The sequence below is a fragment of the Cherax quadricarinatus genome, chromosome 8 (genome assembly GCF_038502225.1).
Source record: "Cherax quadricarinatus isolate ZL_2023a chromosome 8, ASM3850222v1, whole genome shotgun sequence".
In the NCBI taxonomy this organism is placed as follows: Eukaryota; Metazoa; Arthropoda; class Malacostraca; order Decapoda; family Parastacidae; genus Cherax; species Cherax quadricarinatus.
This window is the reverse complement of record NC_091299.1, coordinates 59,240,268-59,261,191: the sequence shown is the minus strand read 5'-3', so window position 1 is coordinate 59,261,191 and position 20,924 is coordinate 59,240,268. Positions and strand designations below refer to the sequence as shown.

At 43.9% G+C, this 20,924-nt stretch overlaps 1 protein-coding gene across 1 annotated transcript in view; it reads left to right on the top strand.

Moving 5' to 3' along the window:
• Positions 1–2,465: 2,465 nt before the first annotated feature.
• The window catches only part of LOC128704810 (uncharacterized), a 28,880-nt gene continuing 10,421 nt past the window's right edge, over positions 2,466–20,924 (top strand). The window contains exons 1-4 of the mRNA XM_053799951.2: positions 2,466–4,955; positions 11,526–11,674; positions 12,489–12,713; positions 16,134–16,346. Of these exons, the coding sequence (XP_053655926.2) occupies positions 2,543–4,955; positions 11,526–11,674; positions 12,489–12,713; positions 16,134–16,346 (3,000 nt within the window). The 5' untranslated portion in view covers positions 2,466–2,542. The remainder of the gene's footprint in view (positions 4,956–11,525; positions 11,675–12,488; positions 12,714–16,133; positions 16,347–20,924) is intronic.

Here is a 20,924-nt window from a genome sequence, read left to right as displayed (position 1 = left end):
CTGACTGCCAAGTTACTGTAGGTGTCACCACTGACTGCCAAGTTACTGTAGGTGTCACCACTGACTGCCAAGTTACTGTAGGTGTCACCACTGACTGCCAGAGTTGACCACCTTACAAGTTACCTACTTAGGCTTGCATTTTGCACCATGCCTGTTGTCCTCTGTTAGACCTAGTTCACAGCTAGTAGGTAAGTAAGGTGGTGGTAGAGAGATAAGTAAGGAGGTAGTAGGGAGGTAAGGCAGTGGTAGAGAGGTAAGTAAGGGGGTGGTAGGGAGGTAAGTAAGGAGGTGGTAGGGAGGTAAGGCAGTGGTAGAGAGGTAAGTAAGGGGGTGGTAGGGAGGTAAGTAAGGCAGTGGTATTGAGGTAAGTAAGGGGGTGGTAGTGAGGTAATGGGGTGGTAAGGAGGTAAGTATGGGGGGTGGTAGGGAGGTAAGTAAGGCAGTGGTAGGGAGGTAAGTAAGGGGGTGGTAGGGGCTTATGTATGTGGGTGGTAGGGAGGTAAGTAAGGGTGTGGGAGTGAGGTAATGGGGTAGTAAGGAGGTAAGTATGGGGGTGGTAGGGAGGTAAGTAAGGGGGTGGTAGGGAGGTAAGGGGGTGGTAGGGAGGTAAGTAAGGGGGTGGTAGGGAGGTAAGGGGGTGGTAGGGAGGTAAGTAAGGCACTCGTAGGGAGGTAAGTAAGGGGGTGGTAGGGAGGTAAGTAAGGGGGTCGTAGGGAGGTAAGTAAGGGAGGGGTAAGGAGGTAAGTAAGGTGGTGGTAGGGAGGTAAGTAAGGGGGTGGTAGGGAGGTAAGGGGTGGTAGGGAGGTAAGGGGTGGTAGGGAGGTAAGTAAGGCACTGGTAGGGAGGTAAGTAAGGGGGTGGTAGGGAGGTAAGTAAGGGGGTCGTAAGGAGGTAAGTAAGGTAGTGGTAAGGAGGTAAGTAAGGTGGTGGTAGGGAGGTAAATAAGGGGGAAGAAGGGAGGTAAGTAAGGGGGTGGTAGGGAGGTAAACAAGAGGGTAGTAGAGGGTTATGTATGGGGGTGGTAGGGAGGTAAGTAAGGGGGTAGTAGGGGGTTATGTATGAGGGTGGTAGGGAAGTAAGTAAGGGGGTGGTAGGGAGGTAAGTAAGGGGGTAGGAAGGTAAGTAAGGTGGTGGTAGGAAGGTAAGTAAGGTGGTGGTAGGGAGGTAAGTAAGGGGGTGGTAGGAAGGTAAGTAAGGTAGTGGTAGGAACGTAAGTAAGGTGGTGGTAGGAAGGTAAGTAAGGTGGTGGTAGGAAGGTAAGTAAGGGGGTGGTAGGAAGGTAAGCAAGGTGGTGGTAGGAAGGTAAGTAAGGTAGTGGTAGGAAGGTAAGTAAAGGGGTGGTAGGGGGTTTAGTATGGGGGTGGTACGGAGGTAAGTAAGGTAGTGGTAGGGAGGTAAGTAAGGGGGTGGTAGGGGGTTTAGTATGGGGGTGGTAGGGAGGTAAGTAAGGGGGTTTAGTATGGGGGTGGTAGGGAGGTAAGTAAGGGGGTGGTACGGAGGTAAGGTAGTGGTAGGGAGGTAAGTAAGGGGGTGGTACGGAGGTAAGGTAGTGGTAGGTAGGTAAGTAAGGGGGTGGTAGGGGGTTTAGTATGGGGGTGGTAGGGAGGTAAGTAAGGGGGTGGCAGGGGGTTTAGTATGGGGGTGGTAGGGAGGTAAGTAAGGTAGTGGTAGGGAGGTAAGGGAGTGGTAGGGGGTTTAGTCTGGGGGTGGTAGGGAGGTAAGTAAGGGGGTGGTAGGGAGGTAAGTAAGGGGGTGGTAGGGGGTTTAGTATGGGGTGGTAGGGAGGTAAGTAAGGGGGTGGTAGGGGGTTTAGCATGGGGGTGGTACGGAGGTAAGGTAGTGGTAGGGAGGTAAGTAAGGGGGTGGTAGGGGGTTTAGTATGGGGGTGGTAGGGAGGTAAGGAAGGGGGTGGTAGGGGGTTTAGTATGGGTGTGGTAGGGAGGTAAGTAAGGTAGTGGTAGGGACGTAAGTAAGGGGGTGGTAGGGGGTTTAGTATGGGGTGGTAGGGAGGTAAGTAAGGTAGTGGTAGGAAGGTAAGTAAGGGGGTGGTAGGGGGTTTAGTATGGGGGTGGTACGGAGGTAAGGTAGTGGTAGGGAGGTAAGTAAGGGGGTGGTAGGGGGTTTAGTATGGGGGTGGTAGGGAGGTAAGCAAGGGGGTGGTAGGGAGGTAAGTAAGGGGGTGGTATTGAGGTAAGTAAGGGGGTGGTAGGGAGGTAAGTATAGGGGTGGTAGGGGGTTTAGTATGGGGGTGGTAGGGAGGTAAGTATCGGGGTGGTAGGGGGTTTAGTATGGGGGTGGTAGGGAGGTAAGCAAGGGGGTGGTATTGAGGTAAGTAAGGGGGTGGCAGGGAGGTAAGTATGGGGGTGGTAGGGGGTTTAGTATGGGGGTGGTAGGGAGGTAAGTAAGGGGGTGGCAGGGAGGGTGGGTGACAGTGGGTGGATATATAAGAGGTGGGTATTGTTGGGGTAGTAGTGTTAGTGTGAGTGGGTTGGGCAGGAGTGTGCCAAGGAGCTGCCATACCCTCACTCACACGCTGACTACCATGATGGCAGTAACAACAGTCATCACTGTCATGGTAGTCGATGTCCTACTGGTGCTGGCTGCCATCACCTCAGCCATCCCTCTACCTTCAGTACTGCTCACTACACTCAACCAGACACTGAAAGACAGTGTACTGCAGCGTACAGACAGTGTACTGCAGCGTACAGACAGTGTACTGCAGCGTACAGACAGTGTACTGCAGCGTACAGACAGTGTACTGCAGAAAGACAGTGCATGGCAGCACAGAGACAGTGTATTCCAGTACAGAGGCAGTGAATTGCAGCACAGAGACAGTGTATTGCCAAAAGACAGTGTATTGCAGCACAGAGACAGTGTATTGCAAAAAGATAGTGTACTGAAGCACAGAGACAGTGTACTGCAACATAGAGACAGTGTAGTACAACACAGAGACAGTGTACTGCAGCACAGAGGCAGTGTATTACAGAAAGACAGTGTACTGGAACACAGAGACAGTGTATTGCAGGTAGACAGTGCACTGCAGGTAGACAGTGTACACCAAACAGACAGTGTAGATCAGCAGGTAGACAATGTACAGCAGGTAGGCAGTGTACAGCAGGTAGACAGTGTAGACCAGCAGGTAGACAGTGTACCAGTGATGTATGGTACACGTACAACTTACAATCAGCTTCCACAACCTCTCAATGTTTTGCCCTGGTGTTCGAAATGTGTCCCTAGGACAGTGATGGAGGCACTAGTGGCTGCCTTCAGTAGTAATGAAAGTAACACTGCTACTGCTGTTGCTACTGTTGGTGTTGCTACGTCCAGGAACACAGGGAACAGTACTACTGCTGGTGTTGCTACGTCCAGGAACACAGGGAACAGTACTACTGCTGGTGTTGCTACGTCCAGGAACACAGGGAACAGTACTACTGCTGGTGTTGCTACGTCCAGGAACACAGGGAACAGTACTACTGCTGGTGTTGCTACGTCCAGGAACACAGGGAACAGTACTACTGCTGGTGTTGCTACGTCCAGGAACACAGGGAACAGTACTACTGCTGGTGTTGCTACGTCCAGGAACACAGGGAACAGTACTACTGCTGGTGTTGCTACGTCCAGGAACACAGGGAACAGTACTACTGCTGGTGTTGCTACGTCCAGGAACACAGGGAACAGTACTACTGCTGGTGTTGCTACGTCCAGGAACACAGGGAACAGTACTACTGCTGGTGTTGCTACGTCCAGGAACACAGGGAACAGTACTACTGCTGGTGTTGCTACGTCCAGGAACACAGGGAACAGTACTACTGCTGGTGTTGCTACGTCCAGGAACACAGGGAACAGTACTACTGCTGGTGTTGCTACGTCCAGGAACACAGGGAACAGTACTACTGCTGGTGTTGCTACGTCCAGGAACACAGGGAACAGTACTACTGCTGGTGTTGCTACGTCCAGGAACACAGGGAACAGTACTACTGCTGGTGTTGCTACGTCCAGGAACACAGGGAACAGTACTACTGCTGGTGTTGCTACGTCCAGGAACACAGGGAACAGTACTACTGCTGGTGTTGCTACGTCCAGGAACACAGGGAACAGTACTACTGCTGGTGTTGCTACGTCCAGGAACACAGGGAACAGTACTACTGCTGGTGTTGCTACGTCCAGGAACACAGGGAACAGTACTACTGCTGGTGTTGCTACGTCCAGGAACACAGGGAACAGTACTACTGCTGGTGTTGCTACGTCCAGGAACACAGGGAACAGTACTACTGCTGGTGTTGCTACGTCCAGGAACACAGGGAACAGTACTACTGCTGGTGTTGCTACGTCCAGGAACACAGGGAACAGTACTACTGCTGGTGTTGCTACGTCCAGGAACACAGGGAACAGTACTACTGCTGGTGTTGCTACGTCCAGGAACACAGGGAACAGTACTACTGCTGGTGTTTCCCTAGTTGTTACAAGCAGCAGTAACAGCAACACCTCCCCTCCATCACCCTCCAACACACCACCACCCTCTAACACAGCATCACCCAGCATCAACACAGCATCACCCAGCATCAACACAGCATCACCTATCATCAACACAGCATCACCCAGCATCAACACAGCATCACCCTCCAACACAGCATCACCCAGCATCAACACAGCATCACCCAGCATCAACACAGCATCACCCTCCAACACAGCATCACCCAGCATCAACACAGCATCACCCTCCAACACAGCATCACCCAGCATCAACACACAGGAGATGAGACAGATACGTATAGAGATGATCAAGGTTCAGATGCTCTCTAAGATGAACCTGAGGGAGAGACCTGAGGTAGAGAACCTTCAAGTGAACCTACCTAGGTTCATAACTGGTGGTGGGTTCCTACCACCCACTCAACCCACCTCCACGCCCACCTACCCACCTACAACACGAACTTCAATATTCCTGGCCACTAACAGTGAGTACATGACCAACTGTTACGATTATTATTATTATTATTATTATTATCATTATTACTATTATCTGAATTATTATTTATAAGGGAAAGAACTAGACCCCTCGAAGGGCTGATAACCCAGGATAACCCAGGATAACCCAGTAAGGTTCACAACCCAAGATTGTTAGTTGTGAATTGTTGTAGTCATGGTATTTTGGGTTGTGAATTGTTGTAGTCATGGTATTGTGGGTTAGTTGTGAATTGTTGTAGTCATGGTATTGTGGGTTGTGAATTGTTGTAGTCATGGTATTGTGGGTTGTGAATTGTTGTAGTCATGGTATTGTGGGTTGTGAACTGTTGTAGTCATGGTATTGTGGGTTGTGAATTGTTGTAGTCATGGTACTGTGGGTTGTGAATTGTTGTAGTCATGGTATTGTGGGTTGTGAACTGTTGTAGTCATGGTATTGTGGGTTGTGAATTGTTGTAGTCATGGTATTGTGGGTTGTGAATTGTTGTAGTCATGGTATTGTGGGTTGTGAATTGTTGTAGTCATGGTATTGTGGGTTGTGAATTGTTGTAGTCATGGTATTGTGGGTTGTGAATTGTTGTAGTCATGGTATTGTGGGTTAGTTGTGAATTGTTGTAGTCATGGTATTGTGGGTTAGTTGTGAATTGTTGTAGTCATGGTATTGTGGGTTAGTTGTGAATTGTTGTAGTCATGGTATTGTGGGTTGTGAATTGTTGTAGTCATGGTATTGTGGTTTGTGAATTGTTGTAGTCATGGTATTGTGAATTATTGTAGTCATGGTATTGTGGGTTGTGAATTGTTGTAGTCATGGTATTGTGGGTTGTGAATTGTTGTAGTCATGGTATTGTGAATTATTGTAGTCATGGTATTGTGGGTTGTGAATTGTTGTAGTCATGGTATTGTGGGTTAGTTGTGAATTGTTGTATTCATGGTTTTGTGGGTTGTAAATTGTTGTAGTCATGGTATTATGGGTTGTGAATTGTTGCAGTCATGGTATTGTGGGTTAGTTGTGAATTATTGTAGTCATGGTATTGTGGGTTGTGAATTGTTGTAGTCATGGTATTGTGGGTTAGTTGTGAATTGTTGTATTCATGGTATTGTGGGTTGTGAATTGTTGTATTCATGGTATTGTGGGTTGTGAATTGTTGTAGTCATGTTATTCTGGGTTGAGAATTGTTGCAGTCATGGTATTGTGGGTTAGTTGTGAATTGTTGTAGTCATGGTATTGTGGGTTGTGAATTGTTGTAGTCATTGTATTGTGGGTTATGAATTGTTGTAGTCATGGTATTGTGGGTTAGTTGTGAATTGTTGTAGTCATGGTATTGTGGGTTAGTTGTGAATTGTTGTTGTCGTGGTATTGTGGGTTGTGAATTATTGTAGTCATGGTATTGTGGATTGTGAATTGTAGTCATAGTATTGTGGGTTAGTAGTGAATTGTTGTAGTCATGGTATTGTGGGTTAGTTGTGAATTGTTGTAGTCATGGTATTGTGGGTTAGTTGTGAATTGTTGCAGTCATGGCATTGTGGGTTAGTTGTGAATTGTTGTAGTCATGGTATTGCGGGTTAGTTATGAATTGTTGCAGTCATGGCATTGTGGGTTAGTTATGAATTTTTGTAGTCATGGTATTGTGGGTTAGTTGTGAATTGTTGCAGTCATGGTATTGTGGGTTAGTTGTGAATTGTTGTAGTCATGGTATTGTGGGTTAGTTGTGAATTGTTGCAGTCATGGTATTGTGGGTTAGTTGTGAATTGTTGTAGTCATGGTATTGTGGGTTAGTTATGAATTGTTGCAGTCATGGCATTGTGGGTTAGTTGTGAATTGTTGTAGTCGTGGTATTGTGGGTTGTGAATTGCTGTAGTCATGGTATTGTGGGTTAGTTGTGAATTGTGGTAGTCATGGTATTGTGAGTTAGTTGTGAATTGTTGTAGTCATGGTATTGTGAGTTAGTTGTGAATTGTTGTAGTCATGGTATTGTGGGTTAGTTGTGAATTGTTGTCGTGGTATTGTGGGTTGTGAATTGTTGTAGTCATGGTATTGCGGGTTAGTTGTGAATTGTTGTAGTCATGGTATTGCGGGTTGTGAATTGTTGTAGTCGTGGTATTGTGGACTGTGAATTGTTGTAGTCATGGTATTGTGGGTTAGTTGTGAATTGTTGTAGTCATGGTATTGCGAGTTAGTTGTGAATTGTTGTAGTCATGGTATTGCGGGTTGTGAATTGTTGTAGTCATGGTATTGTGGGTTGTGAACTGTTGTAGCCATGGTATTGTGGGTTGTGATTTGTTGTACTCATGGTATTGTGGGTTGTGAATTGTAGTCATGGTATTGTGGGTTGTTAATTGTTGTAGTCATGGTATTGTGGGTTGTGAATTGTTGCAGTCATGGTATTGTGGGTTGTGAATTATTGAAGTCACGGTATTGCGGGTTGTGAATTGTTGTAGTCATGGTATTGTGGGTTGTGAATTGTTGTAGTCATGGTATTGTGGGTTGTGAATTGTTGTAGTCATGGTATTGTGGGTTGTGAATTGTTGCACTCATGGTATTGTGGGTTGTGAATTGTAGTAGTCATGGTATTGTGGGTTGTGAATTGTTGTAGTCATGGTATTGTGGGTTGTGAATTGTTGTAGTCATGGTATTGTGGGTTGTGAATTGTTGCAGTTATGGTATTGTGGGTTGTGAATTGTTGTAGTCATGGTATTGTGGGTTGTGAATTGTTGTAGTCATGGTATTGTGGGTTGTGAATTGTTGTAGTCATGGTATTGTGGGTTGTGAATTGTTGTAGTCATGGTATTGTGGGTTGTGAATTGTTGTAGTCATGGTATTGTGGGTTGTGAATTGTTGTAGTCATGGTATTGTGGGTTAGTTGTGAATTGTTGTAGTCATGGTATTGTGGGTTAGTTGTGAATTGTTGTAGTCATGGTATTGTGGGTTAGTTGTGAATTGTTGTAGTCATGGTATTGTGGGTTAGTTGTGAATTGTTGTAGTCATGGTATTGTGGGTTAGTTGTGAATTGTTGTAGTCATGGTATTGTGGGTTAGTTGTGAATTGCTGTAGTCATGGTATTGTGAGTTAGTTGTGAATTGTTGTAGTCATGGTATTGTGGGTTAGTTGTGAATTGTTGTAGTCATTGTATTGTGGGTTAGTTGTGAATTGTTGTAGTCATGGTATTGTGAGTTGTGAATTGTTGTAGTCATGGTATTGTGGGTTAGTTGTGAATTGTTGTAGTCATGGTATTGTGAGTTAGTTGTGAATTGTTGTAGTCATGGTATTGTGGGTTAGTTGTGAATTGTTGTAGTCATGGTATTGTGGGTTAGTTGTGAATTGTTGTAGTCATGGTATTGTGAGTTAGTTGTGAATTGTTGTAGTCATGGTATTGTGAGTTAGTTGTGAATTGTTGTAGTCATGGTATTGTGGGTTAGTTGTGAATTGTTGTAGTCATGGTATTGTGGGTTAGTTGTGAATTGTTGTAGTCATGATATTGTGGGTTAGTTGTGAATTGTTGTAGTCATGATATTGTGGGTTAGTTGTGAATTATAACCTGCAGACATCGATACAAGACAGAGGGATGTTAGGAAATATTTCTTCAGGTTGACGTTAAGAAGTGTAATAAGGTGAAGGAGACAGGTCAGGAAGCAACCATGGTGACGATGTAAGTGGTGGGGGCCAGGAGCTGAGACTCGACCCCTGGTAAACATAAGTAGGTAGGTACACCCAGTGATCAGCTGGGTATCACGTGCCCGAGACTCCTGTCTTTCTGTAGTGCCCAGGACACGTGCCCCTCTCTCTCCCCCTCTCTCTCTCTCTCTCTCTCTCTCTCTCTCTCTCTCTCTCTCTCTATATATATATATATATATATATATATATATATATATATATATATATATATATATATATATATATAATCTTTATTTCTACCAGTACATGTACAAGGTATACAAGTACATGTACAAGGTATACAAGTACATGTACAAGGTATACAAGTACATGTACAAGGTATACAGACCACAGTTGACATCAATGACATACTACTATATAGAAAGCCGCTTGTTATGCCGAGCATTTCCCGCAAATTAGGTCATTTTTGTCCCAGGATGCGACCCACACCAGTCCACTAACACCCAGGGACCCTTTTTACTGATGAGTGAAAACGGACAACCGGTGTAAGGAAACGCGCCTAATGTTTCCACCCTCGCCGGGAAGTGAACCCGGAACCTCGCCGTGTGAAGCCAGAGCTTTTGCCACCAGGCCACTCTCTCACTCCCTCTAGTATTATTTAGTGATAATATCAGTCACTGGGCTACTTGATACAGCCATAAATGTTCCTCATTGGAAAGACCTGAAGAGCTTAGATCCGAGGAAGTGGAGGAAGTTTGGTTCAATGATTTAAGTTTAAAGTCTACTACACAAAGGTCATGACGGCTGGACAACAGTGTCTGAGTGTGGGTAATAAAGTTTGGGAGTCATGGTCAGTAGAGATGTGGAGCCAAGACAACAGTGTCTGAGTGTGGGTAATAAAGTTAATACATTACTTGGATTTATATCAAGAAGTATAAGTAACAGAAGTCCAAAATTTATTTTACAGCTCTATACATCACTTGGGTTATTCAGCTCAGTTTTGGTGGCCAGAGATCTGGCAGTTCCTCCCACGTACACTATATCACATCCTCCACATGGTATAGTAGACACTCCTAAGGTCCTGCCGGAGTTATTGTTAGGTTTTTGTACTAGGCCTCTAGCAGAAGTAGAAAACTTAGATATTTTAACAAGTGTAAAACCCTAAGACTCTGACACGGGCGCAGGAGTTGACACTATACCATGTGAGGGATGTGACAAAGTATATGTGGGAGAAACAGCCAAATCTCTGGATATTAGAATCAAGGAACACAAAAGTTTGTAACCGTGATCATAAAAACATGTTCAACACAGGCCCATGTTCAACACAGGCCCATGTTCAACACAGGCCCATGTTCAACACAGGCCCATGTTCAACACAGGCCCATGTTCAACACCTCATGAGGTTCATTGAGGCTGAATTAGTCATTAAGGGAGAAGATTTAAGGGAGTGAAAGTGGACAGCGGCTGCCCTAACTACTGTCAGTAACAGCCATCAAAACTCCGGATGTCACTGTATCCAAAATGTTGATCGACAGGATATTACCCATTCTGAAGACCACTGAAACATGCTGACAGGTCGTTTTCAAACCCATCTCACTACACTTGTATCACTACTACTACTACTACTACTACTACTACTACTACTACTACTACTACTACTACTACTACTACTACCACCACCATCACCACCACCAGTACTATAATCAATGTTCTGAAATATACCTGTATTTCTGGTCATTTTGTTGACATGACCAGATCATTTCTCAGTATTAGTGAGGTGTCAGTCAGAGAGTGTTGCCAGGCAGTGTCAGCATTATGCTGTCTTGCTGCTGATATGCTGACACCTGCATCATGCTGACTCCTGTATCATACATGCTGACACCAAGGACACGATCACCAGGTACATCTTCCCACACTCGGGTTACCTGTACGTTACTGACCAGACCTGCACGTTACTGACCAGACCTACACGTTACTGACCAGACCTGTACGTTACTGATCATACATGTACGTTACTGACCAGACCTGTACGTTACTGACCAGACCTGCACGTTACTGATCAGACCTGTACGTTACTGACCATACATGTACGTTACTGACCAGACCTGTACGTTACTGACCATACATGTACGTTACTGACCATACCTTGTGTGCACTCACGTATGTGTGGTTACAGAGGTCGATTCATAGCTCCTGGCCCCTTACTGTGTGTGTGTGTGTGTGTGTAGTGATAGTGGTAGTGGTGGTAGTGGTGGTGACAGTGGTGGTGGTCATAGTGGTGGTGGTGGTCATAGTGGTGGTGGTGGTCATAGTGGTGGTGGTGGTCATAGTGGTGGTGGTGGTCATAGTGGTGGTGGTGGTCATAGTGGTGGTGGTGATAGTGGTGCTGGTGTTAGTGGTGGTGATGATAGTGGTGGTGATGATAGTGGTGGTGGTGGTAGTGGTGGTGGTAGTAGTAGTAGTGGTGATGGTGGTGGTGATAGTGGTGGTGGCTAAGAGACAATGCTGGGCGAGTGCTGACACCTGGGTGGTAGTCAGCAGAGCTTCTGTTCCCACGGTGGTGGCGCTGACGCCAGGATTTTGGTGGTGTTGGTGGTTAGACCACCTGAGCAGCTATACATAGTGTTGGGTGTTAGGTGACTGGTGTGGGTGGCATCCTGGGGGAGAGAATTCAAGAACTAGAGGAAACCTAAGCCAGTTTGATGGCTTGGCTTTACTGGGTTATCTTAATCACTAACCCTCTGGGTTATCCTAATCACTAACCCTCTGGGTTATCCTAATCACTAACCCTCTGGGTTATCCTAATCACTAACCCTCTGGGTTATCCTAATCACTAACCCTCTGGGTTATCCTAATCACTAACCCTCTGGGTTATCCTAATCACTAACCCTCTGGGTTATCCTAACAAAATCTTCAGTTGTAAGATAGTAACGTATTATGTACTCCACAGGAGCCTGGTGCAGGGGCCATGGACGAGCTGCTTGCTTCCAATTTACCATGGATGGTTCTGCACCCATGAGGGTAGAGAAAGCCACGCTCTGGGTATGGAAGACCCAGGATCATGGTGATGGTGGCACCCAGACTGTTATTATCAAGGAGGTAGGTACCATGCCCCTACCTCACTCTTATTGTCAAGGAGGTAGGTACCATGCCCCTACCTCACTCTTATTGTCAAGGAGGAAGGTACCATGCCCCTACCTCACTCCTACAGTCAAGGAGGTAGGTACCATGCCCCTACCTCACTCCTACAGTCAAGGAGGTAGGTACCATGCCCCTACCTCACTCTTATTGGCAAGGAGGTAGGTACCATGCCCCTACCTCAATCTTACCGTCAAGGAGGTAGGTACCTAGCCCCTACCTAACTCCTACAGTCAAGGAGGTAGGTACCATGCCCCTACCTCACTCTGTCAAGGAGGTAGGTGCCATGCGCCTACCTCACTCTTATTGTCAAGGAGGAAGGTACCATGCCCCTACCTCACTCCTACAGTCAAGGAGGTAGGTACCATGCCCCTACCTCACTCCTACAGTCAAGGAGGTAGGTACCATGCCCCTACCTCACTCTGTCAAGGAGGTAGGTACCATGCCCCTACCTCACTCTTACCGTCAAGGAGGTAGGTGCCTTGCCGCTACCTCACTCTATCAAGGAGGTAGGTACCTTGCCCCTACCTCACAGCAGGTAGGTACCTTACCCTCTTTATTAGTAAATAATATATGAACATATCTTGGGTATATCTGGACATGTGTATACCTATAACTACGTTAGGTATGCCTCGCCACATTATACCTTTAACAGTATATATACCTAGGCAGATTTATCTCACAACTGTATATTTGGAATATCTGGGCACGTGTATATCTTGTACTGGGTATACCTGGGCATGTCTTCTGAAAATATGTTTGGTATACCACACAGGTATCCCCACGTACCCAGCACAGAATACCAGTGACACACCTGGCTACTAGCACCAGGTCAGGCTGGGTCCAGGTGGACCTGACTCACCAGGTATACAGGTGGATGACAGGTGGCAAGACACAGCTGGAGCTACAAGTGTCCTGCCCCACCTGTCAGGGTCGACACTATCCGGTGTCCACTCTACCAGACCACAGACCATTTATAGTAGTGGTCACTGAACCACAGGTGGGTATTACTGCTATATAAGGTCCATGGTACCATGATGTATGGTCCATGGTACCATGATGTATGGTCCATGGTACCATGATGGTCCATGGTACCATGATGTATGGTCCATGGCACCATAATGTATGGTCCATGGCACCATAATGTATGGTCCATGGTACCATGATGTATGGTTCATGGTACCATGATGTATGGTCCATGGTACCATGATGTATGGTCCATGGTACCATGATGTATGGTCCATGGTACCATGATGTATGGTCCATGGCACCATAATGTATGGTCCATGGCACCATAATGTATGGTCCATGGTACCATGATGTATGGTCCATGGTACCATGATGTATGGTCCATGGTACCATGATGTATGGTCCATGGTACCATGATGTATGGTTCATGGTACCATAATGTATGGTTCATGGTACCATAATGTATGGTTCATGGCACCATAATGTATGGTCCATGGTACCATGATGTATGGTCTATGGTACCATTATGTATGGTCCATGGTACCATGATGTATGGTCTATGGTACCATGCTGTATGGTCCATGGTACCATGATGTATGGTCCATGGTACCATGATGTATGGTCCATGGTACCATGATGTATGGTACATGGTACCATGATGTATGGTCCATGGTACCATGATGTATGGTTCATGGTACCATAATGTATGGTTCATGGTACCATAATGTATGGTTCATGGCACCATAATGTATGGTCCATGGTACCATGATGTATGGTCTATGGTACAATTATGTATGGTCCATGGTACCATGATGTATGGTCTATGGTACCATGCTGTATGGTCCATGGTACCATGATGTATGGTCCATGGTACCATGATGTATGGTCCATGGTACCATGATGTATGGTCCATGGTACCATGATGTATGGTCCATGGTACCATGATGTATGGTCCATGGTACCATGATGTATGGTCCATGGTACCATGATGTATGGTCCATGGTACCATGATGTATGGTCCATGGTACCATGATGTATGGTCCATGGTACCATGATGTATGGTCCATGGCACCATTTATGGTTCATGGCACCATAATGTATGATCCATGGTACCATGATGTATGGTCCATGGTACCATGATGTATGGTCCATGGCACCATGATGTATGGTCCATGGTACCATAATGTATGGTCCATGGCACCATGATGTATGGTCCATGGTACCATGATGTATGGTCCATGGTACCATAATGTATGGTCCATGGTACCATGATGTATGGTCCATGGTACCATGATGTATGGTCCATGGTACCATGATGTATGGTACATGGTACCATAATGTATGGTACATGGCATCATAATGTATGGTACATGGTACCATGATGTATGTTCCATGGTACCATGCTGTATGGTCCATGGCACCATGATGTATGGTCAATGGCACCATATATGGTCCATGGCACCATGATATATGTTCCATGGCACCATAATGTATGGTCCATGGTACCATGATGCATGGTCCATGACACCATGATGCATGGTCCATGGTACCATGATGCATGGTCCATGACACCATGATGCATGGTCCATGACACCATGATGTATGGTCCATTGCACCATGATGTATGGTCCATGGTACCATGATGCATGGTCCATGACACCATGATGTATGGTCCATTGCACCATGATGCATGGTCCATGGTACCATGTTGTATGGTTTATAGTACCATGATGTATGTGCCATGGCACCATGATATATAGCCCTTGGTACCATAATGTATGGTGCATGACACCATAATGTATGGTGCATGGCACCATAATGTATGAACCATGGTACAATAATGTATGGTCCAAGGCACCAAAATGTATGGTCCATGGAACCATAATGTATGATCCATGGCACCATAATGTATGGTTCATGGTACCATAATGTATGGTCCACACCATAATGTATGGTCCATGTAATGTATGGTCCATGGCACCATAATGTGTGGTCCATGGCACCATAATGTGTGGTCCATGGCACCATAATGTATGGTCCATGGCACCATAATGTATGGTCCATGGCACCATAATGTGTGGTCCATGGCACCATAATGTGTGGTCCATGGCACCATAATGTGTGGTCCATGGCACCATAATGTGTGGTCCATGGCACCATAATGTGTGGTCCATGGCACCATAATGTGTGGTCCATGGCACCATAATGTGTGGTCCATGGCACCATAATGTGTGGTCCATGGCATCATAATGTGTGGTCCATGGCACCATAATGTGTGGTCCATGGCACCATAATGTGTGGTCCATGGCACTATAATGTGTGGTCCATGGCACCATAATGTGTGGTCCATGGCACCATAATGTGTGGTCCATGGCACCATAATGTGTGGTCCATGGCACCATAATGTGTGGTCCATGGCACCATGTGTGGTCCATGGCACCATAATGTGTGGTCCATGGCACCATGTGTGGTCCATGGCACCATAATGTGTGGTCCATGGCACCATAATGTGTGGTCCATGGCACCATGTGTGGTCCATGGCACCATAATGTGTGGTGCATGACACCATAATGTATGGTGCATGGCACCATAATGTATGAACCATGGTACAATAATGTATGGTCCAAGGCACCAAAATGTATGGTCCATGGAACCATAATGTATGATCCATGGCACCATAATGTATGGTTCATGGTACCATAATGTATGGTCCATGGCACCATAATGTATGGTCCATGGCACCATAATGTATGGTCCATGGCACCATAATGTATGGTCCATGGCACCATAATGTATGGTTCATGGTACCATAATGTATGGTCCATGGCACCATGATGTATGGTCCATGGCACCATAATGTATGGTCCATGGCACCATAATGTGTGGTCCATGGCACTATAATGTGTGGTCCATGGCACCATAATGTGTGGTCCATGGCACCATGTGTGGTCCATGGCACCATAATGTGTGGTCCATGGCACTATAATGTGTGGTCCATGGCACCATAATGTGTGGTCCATGGCACCATGTATGGTCCATGGCACCATGTGTGGTCCATGGCACCATAATGTGTGGTCCTTGGCACCATAATGTATGGTCCATGGCACCATAATGTATGGTCCATGGCACCATAATGTATGGTCCATGGCACCATAATGTGTGGTCCATGGCACCATAATGTGTGGTCCATGGCACCATAATGTGTGGTCCATGGCACCATGTGTGGTCCATGGCACCATAATGTGTGGTCCATGGCACCATGTGTGGTCCATGGCACCATAATGTGTGGTCCATGGCACCATGTATGGTCCATGGCACCATATTGATGGTGTTGATGTTGCTGAAGTTGTTGATGTTACTGATGTTATTATTGTTATTATTACTGATGCTGTTGTTGATGTTATTATTGATGTTATTACTGATGTTGTTGATGTTATTATTGATATTATAGGTACGAAAGCGGAGGTCATCAAGAGAGTGTTCATCACTATGGGGTGGAGGTTGTTGTCGTCAATCCATCAATGTAAGTGTGACAGAGATGGGATGGCAGGACTGGATGATCCATCCTCGGTCCTTCACCTTCTACTATTGTCATGGCGCCTGTGCTGTCAGCGTACAGTCTGCCAACGCTCCAGGAACATCACGATATAGCAACACTCTACAGGTATATATATACATATATATACATATATATAGGCTTAACAATTCGCAAACAGGCGAAATTCTTTACAAACATTATCTGTACGTCCACAGCAAGATTCAAACCTGCAAACTCTGTATCAGAGTACACAATACTTTACCATGTATCATGCTGTGGACGTAGAGATAATGTTTAACTTAACGACGGAGTTCTGTTCCTAAAACCACTTCGCTAAACAAATTCGTCACTAAATGAGGATCATAATATAATGGTGGTGGGATTGTGTTAACCATCTTTGATATTGTTTTAATGTTAATTTTCCATCTATATAATATCTTTAGTATATATTTAAATGTTTATACAGTAGTGTACTGTACAATGTAATAAACAGAATAGAAGAAATCAGCTCTAATATGCATTATTTAGGTATGCATACTGGTCAGAGAGCCTGTCGTAAGTCTGAGTCGTCAGTAAATGAGTATGTCACTAAGTGAGGAGAGGCTCATATATATATATATATATATATATATATATATATATATATATATATATATATATATATATATATATATATATATATATGTTGAGTGAATGCGTGGGGAGTTTTGAATCAAGTGTGAGAGTAATGGTGGTTGGGGATTTCAATGCTAAAGTGGGTAAAAATGTTATGGAGGGAGTAGTAGGTAATTTTGGGGTGCCAGGGGTAAATGTAAATGGGGAGCCTTTAATTGAGCTATGTGTAGAAAGAAATTTGGTAATAAGTAATACATATTTTATGAAAAAGAGGATAAATAAATATACAAGGTATGATGTAGCACGTAATGAAAGTAGTTTGTTAGATTATGTATTGGTGGATAAAAGGTTGATGGGTAGGCTCCAGGATGTACATGTTTATAGAGGGGCAACTGATATATCGGATCATTATTTAGTTGTAGCTACAGTTAGAGTAAGAGGTAGATGGGAAAAGAGGAAGGTGGCAACAACAAGTAAGAGGGAGGTGAAAGTGTATAAACTAAGGGAGGAGGAAGTTCGGGCGAGATATAAGCGACTATTGGCAGAAAGGTGGGCTAGTGCAAAGATGAGTAGTGGGGGGGTTGAAGAGGGTTGGAATAGTTTTAAAAATGCAGTATTAGAATGTGGGGCAGAAGTTTGTGGTTATAGGAGGGTGGGGGCAGGAGGAAAGAGGAGTGATTGGTGGAATGATGAAGTAAAGGGTGTGATAAAAGAGAAAAAGGTAGCTTACGAGAGGTTTTTACAAAGCAGAAGTGTTATAAGAAGAGCAGAGTATATGGAGAGTAAAAGAAAGGTGAAGAGAGTGGTGAGAGAGTGCAAAAGGAGAGCAGATGAAAGAGTGGGAGAGGGACTGTCAAGAAATTTTAATGAAAATAAGAAAAAATTTTGGAGTGAGTTAAACAAGTTAAGAAAGCCTAGGGAAAGTATGGATTTGTCAGTTAAAAACAGAGTAGGGGAGTTAGTAGATGGGGAGAGGGAGGTATTAGGTAGATGGCGAGAATATTTTGAGGAACTTTTAAATGTTAAGGAAGAAAGGGAGGCGGTAATTTCATGCACTGGCCAGGGAGGTATACCATCTTTTAGGAGTGAAGAAGAGCAGACTGTAAGTGTGGTGGAGGTACGTGAGGCATTACGTAGAATGAAAGGGGGTAAAGCAGCTGGAACTGATGGGATCATGACAGAAATGTTAAAAGCAGGGGGGGATATAGTGTTGGAGTGGTTGGTACTTTTGTTTAATAAATGTATGAAAGAGGGGAAGGTACCTAGGGATTGGCGGAGAGCATGTATAGTCCCTTTATATAAAGGGAAAGGGGACAAGAGAGATTGTAAAAATTATAGAGGAATAAGTTTACTGAGTATACCAGGAAAAGTATACGGTAGGGTTATAATTGAAAGAATTAGAGGTAAGACAGAATGTAGAATTGCGGACGAACAAGGAGGTTTCAGAGTGGGTAGGGGATGTGTAGATCAAGTGTTTACATTGAAGCATATATGTGAACAGTATTTAGATAAAGGTAGGGAAGTTTTTATTGCATTTATGGATTTAGAAAAGGCATATGATAGAGTGGATAGAGGAGCAATGTGGCAGATGTTGCAAGTTTATGGAATAGGTGGTAAGTTACTAAATGCTGTAAAGAGCTTTTATGAGGATAGTGAGGCTCAGGTTAGGGTGTGTAGAAGAGAGGGAGAATACTTCCCGGTAAAAGTAGGTCTTAGACAGGGATGTGTAATGTCACCATGGTTGTTTAATATATTTATAGATGGGGTTGTAAAAGAAGTAAATGCTAGGGTGTTAGGGAGAGGGGTGGGATTAAATTATGGGGAATCAAATTCAAAATGGGAATTGACACAGTTACTTTTTGCTGATGATACTGTGCTTATGGGAGATTCTAAAGAAAAATTGCAAAGGTTAGTGGATGAGTTTGAGAATGTGTGTAAAGGTAGAAAGTTGAAAGTGAACATAGAAAAGAGTAAGGTGATGAGGGTATCAAATGATTTAGATAAAGAAAAATTGGATATCAAATTGGGGAGGAGGAGTATGGAAGAAGTGAATGTTTTCAGATACTTGGGAGTTGACGTGTCAGCGGATGGATTTATGAAGGATGAGGTGAATCATAGAATTGATGAGGGAAAAAAGGTGAGTGGTGCGTTGAGGTATATGTGGAGTCAAAAAACGTTATCTATGGAGGCAAAGAAGGGAATGTATGAAAGTATAGTAGTACCAACACTCTTATATGGATGTGAAGCTTGGGTGGTAAATGCAGCAGCGAGGAGACGGTTGGAGGCAGTGGAGATGTCCTGTCTAAGGGCAATGTGTGGTGTAAATATTATGCAGAAAATTCGGAGTGTGGAAATTAGGAGAAGGTGTGGAGTTAATAAAAGCATTAGTCAGAGGGCAGAAGAGGGGTTGTTGAGGTGGTTTGGTCATTTAGAGAGAATGGATCAAAGTAGAATGACATGGAAAGCATATAAATCTATAGGGGAAGGAAAGAGGGGTAGGGGTCGTCCTCGAAAGGGTTGGAAAGAGGGGGTAAAGGAGGTTTTGTGGGTGAGGGGCTTGGACTTCCAGCAAGCGTGCATGAGCGTGTTAGATAGGAGTGAATGGAGACGAATGATACTTGGGACCTGACGATCTGTTGGAGTGTGAGCAGGGTAATATTTAGTGAAGGGATTCAGGGAAACCGGTTATTTTCATATAGTCGGACTTGAGTCCTGGAAATGGGAAGTACAATGCCTGCACTTTAAAGGAGGGGTTTGGGATATTGGCAGTTTGGAGGGATATGTTGTGTATCTCTATACGTATATGCTTCTAAACTGTTATATTCTGAGCACCTCTGCAAAAGCAGTGATAATGTGTGAGTGTGGTGAAAGTGTTGAATGATGATGAAAGTATTTTCTTTTTGGGGATTTTCTTTCTTTTTTGTGGGTCACCCTGCCTCGGTGGGAGACGACCGACTTGTTGAAAAAAAAAAAAAAAAAAAAAAAAATATATATATATATATATATATATTTATATATTAATATATTTATATATATATATATATAATATATATATATATAATATATATAATATATATATATATATATATAATATATATAATATATATATATATATATATGTAGGTAGAAGGTTGGTAGACAGCAACCACCCAGGGAAGTACTACCGTCCTGCCAGATGACTGTGAAACAAAAACCTGTAACTGTTTTGCATGATGGTAGGATTGCTGGTGTTTTTTCTGTCTCATAAACATGCAAGGTTTCAGGTACGTCTTGCTACTTCTGCTTACACTTAGGTCACACTACACATACATGTACAAGCATATGTATACACACCCCTCTGGGTTTTCTTCTATTTTCTTACTAGCTCTTGTTCTTGTTTATTTCCTCTTATCTCCATGGGGAAGTGGAACAGAATTCTTCCTCCGTAAGCTATGCGTGTTGTAAGAGGCGACTAAAATGCCAGGAGCAAGGGGCTAGTAACCCCTTCTCCTGTATATATTACTAAATATGAAAGGAGAAACTTTTGTTTTTCCTTTTGGGCCACCCTGCCTCGGTGGGATACGGCTGGTGTGTTGAAAGAAAGAAAGAATATATATATATATATATATATACAGTGGACCCCCGCATAACGATTACCTCCGAATGCGACCAATTATGTAAGTGTATTTATGTAAGTGCGTTTGAACGTGTATGTTTTGGGGTCTGAAATGGACTAATCTACTTCACAATATTTCTTATGGGAACAAATTCGGTCAGTACTGGCACCTGAACATACTTCTGGAGTGAAAAAATATCGTTAACCGGGGGTCCACTATATATATTTTATATATATATATATATATTATATATATATTATATATTATATATATATATATATATATATATATATATATATATATATATATATATATTATATATATATTATATATTATATATATATATATAGACACCCCCAATTTATGAACAAATTACATTCCAGAAGGCTGTTCATATCTTGAATTGCTCGTAAGTCATTATTTTGCCATTTTTCTATTGTTACAATTATTATTATTGCTTTTAATATTATTGTTCTCTCTCTGCGCCAGTGTT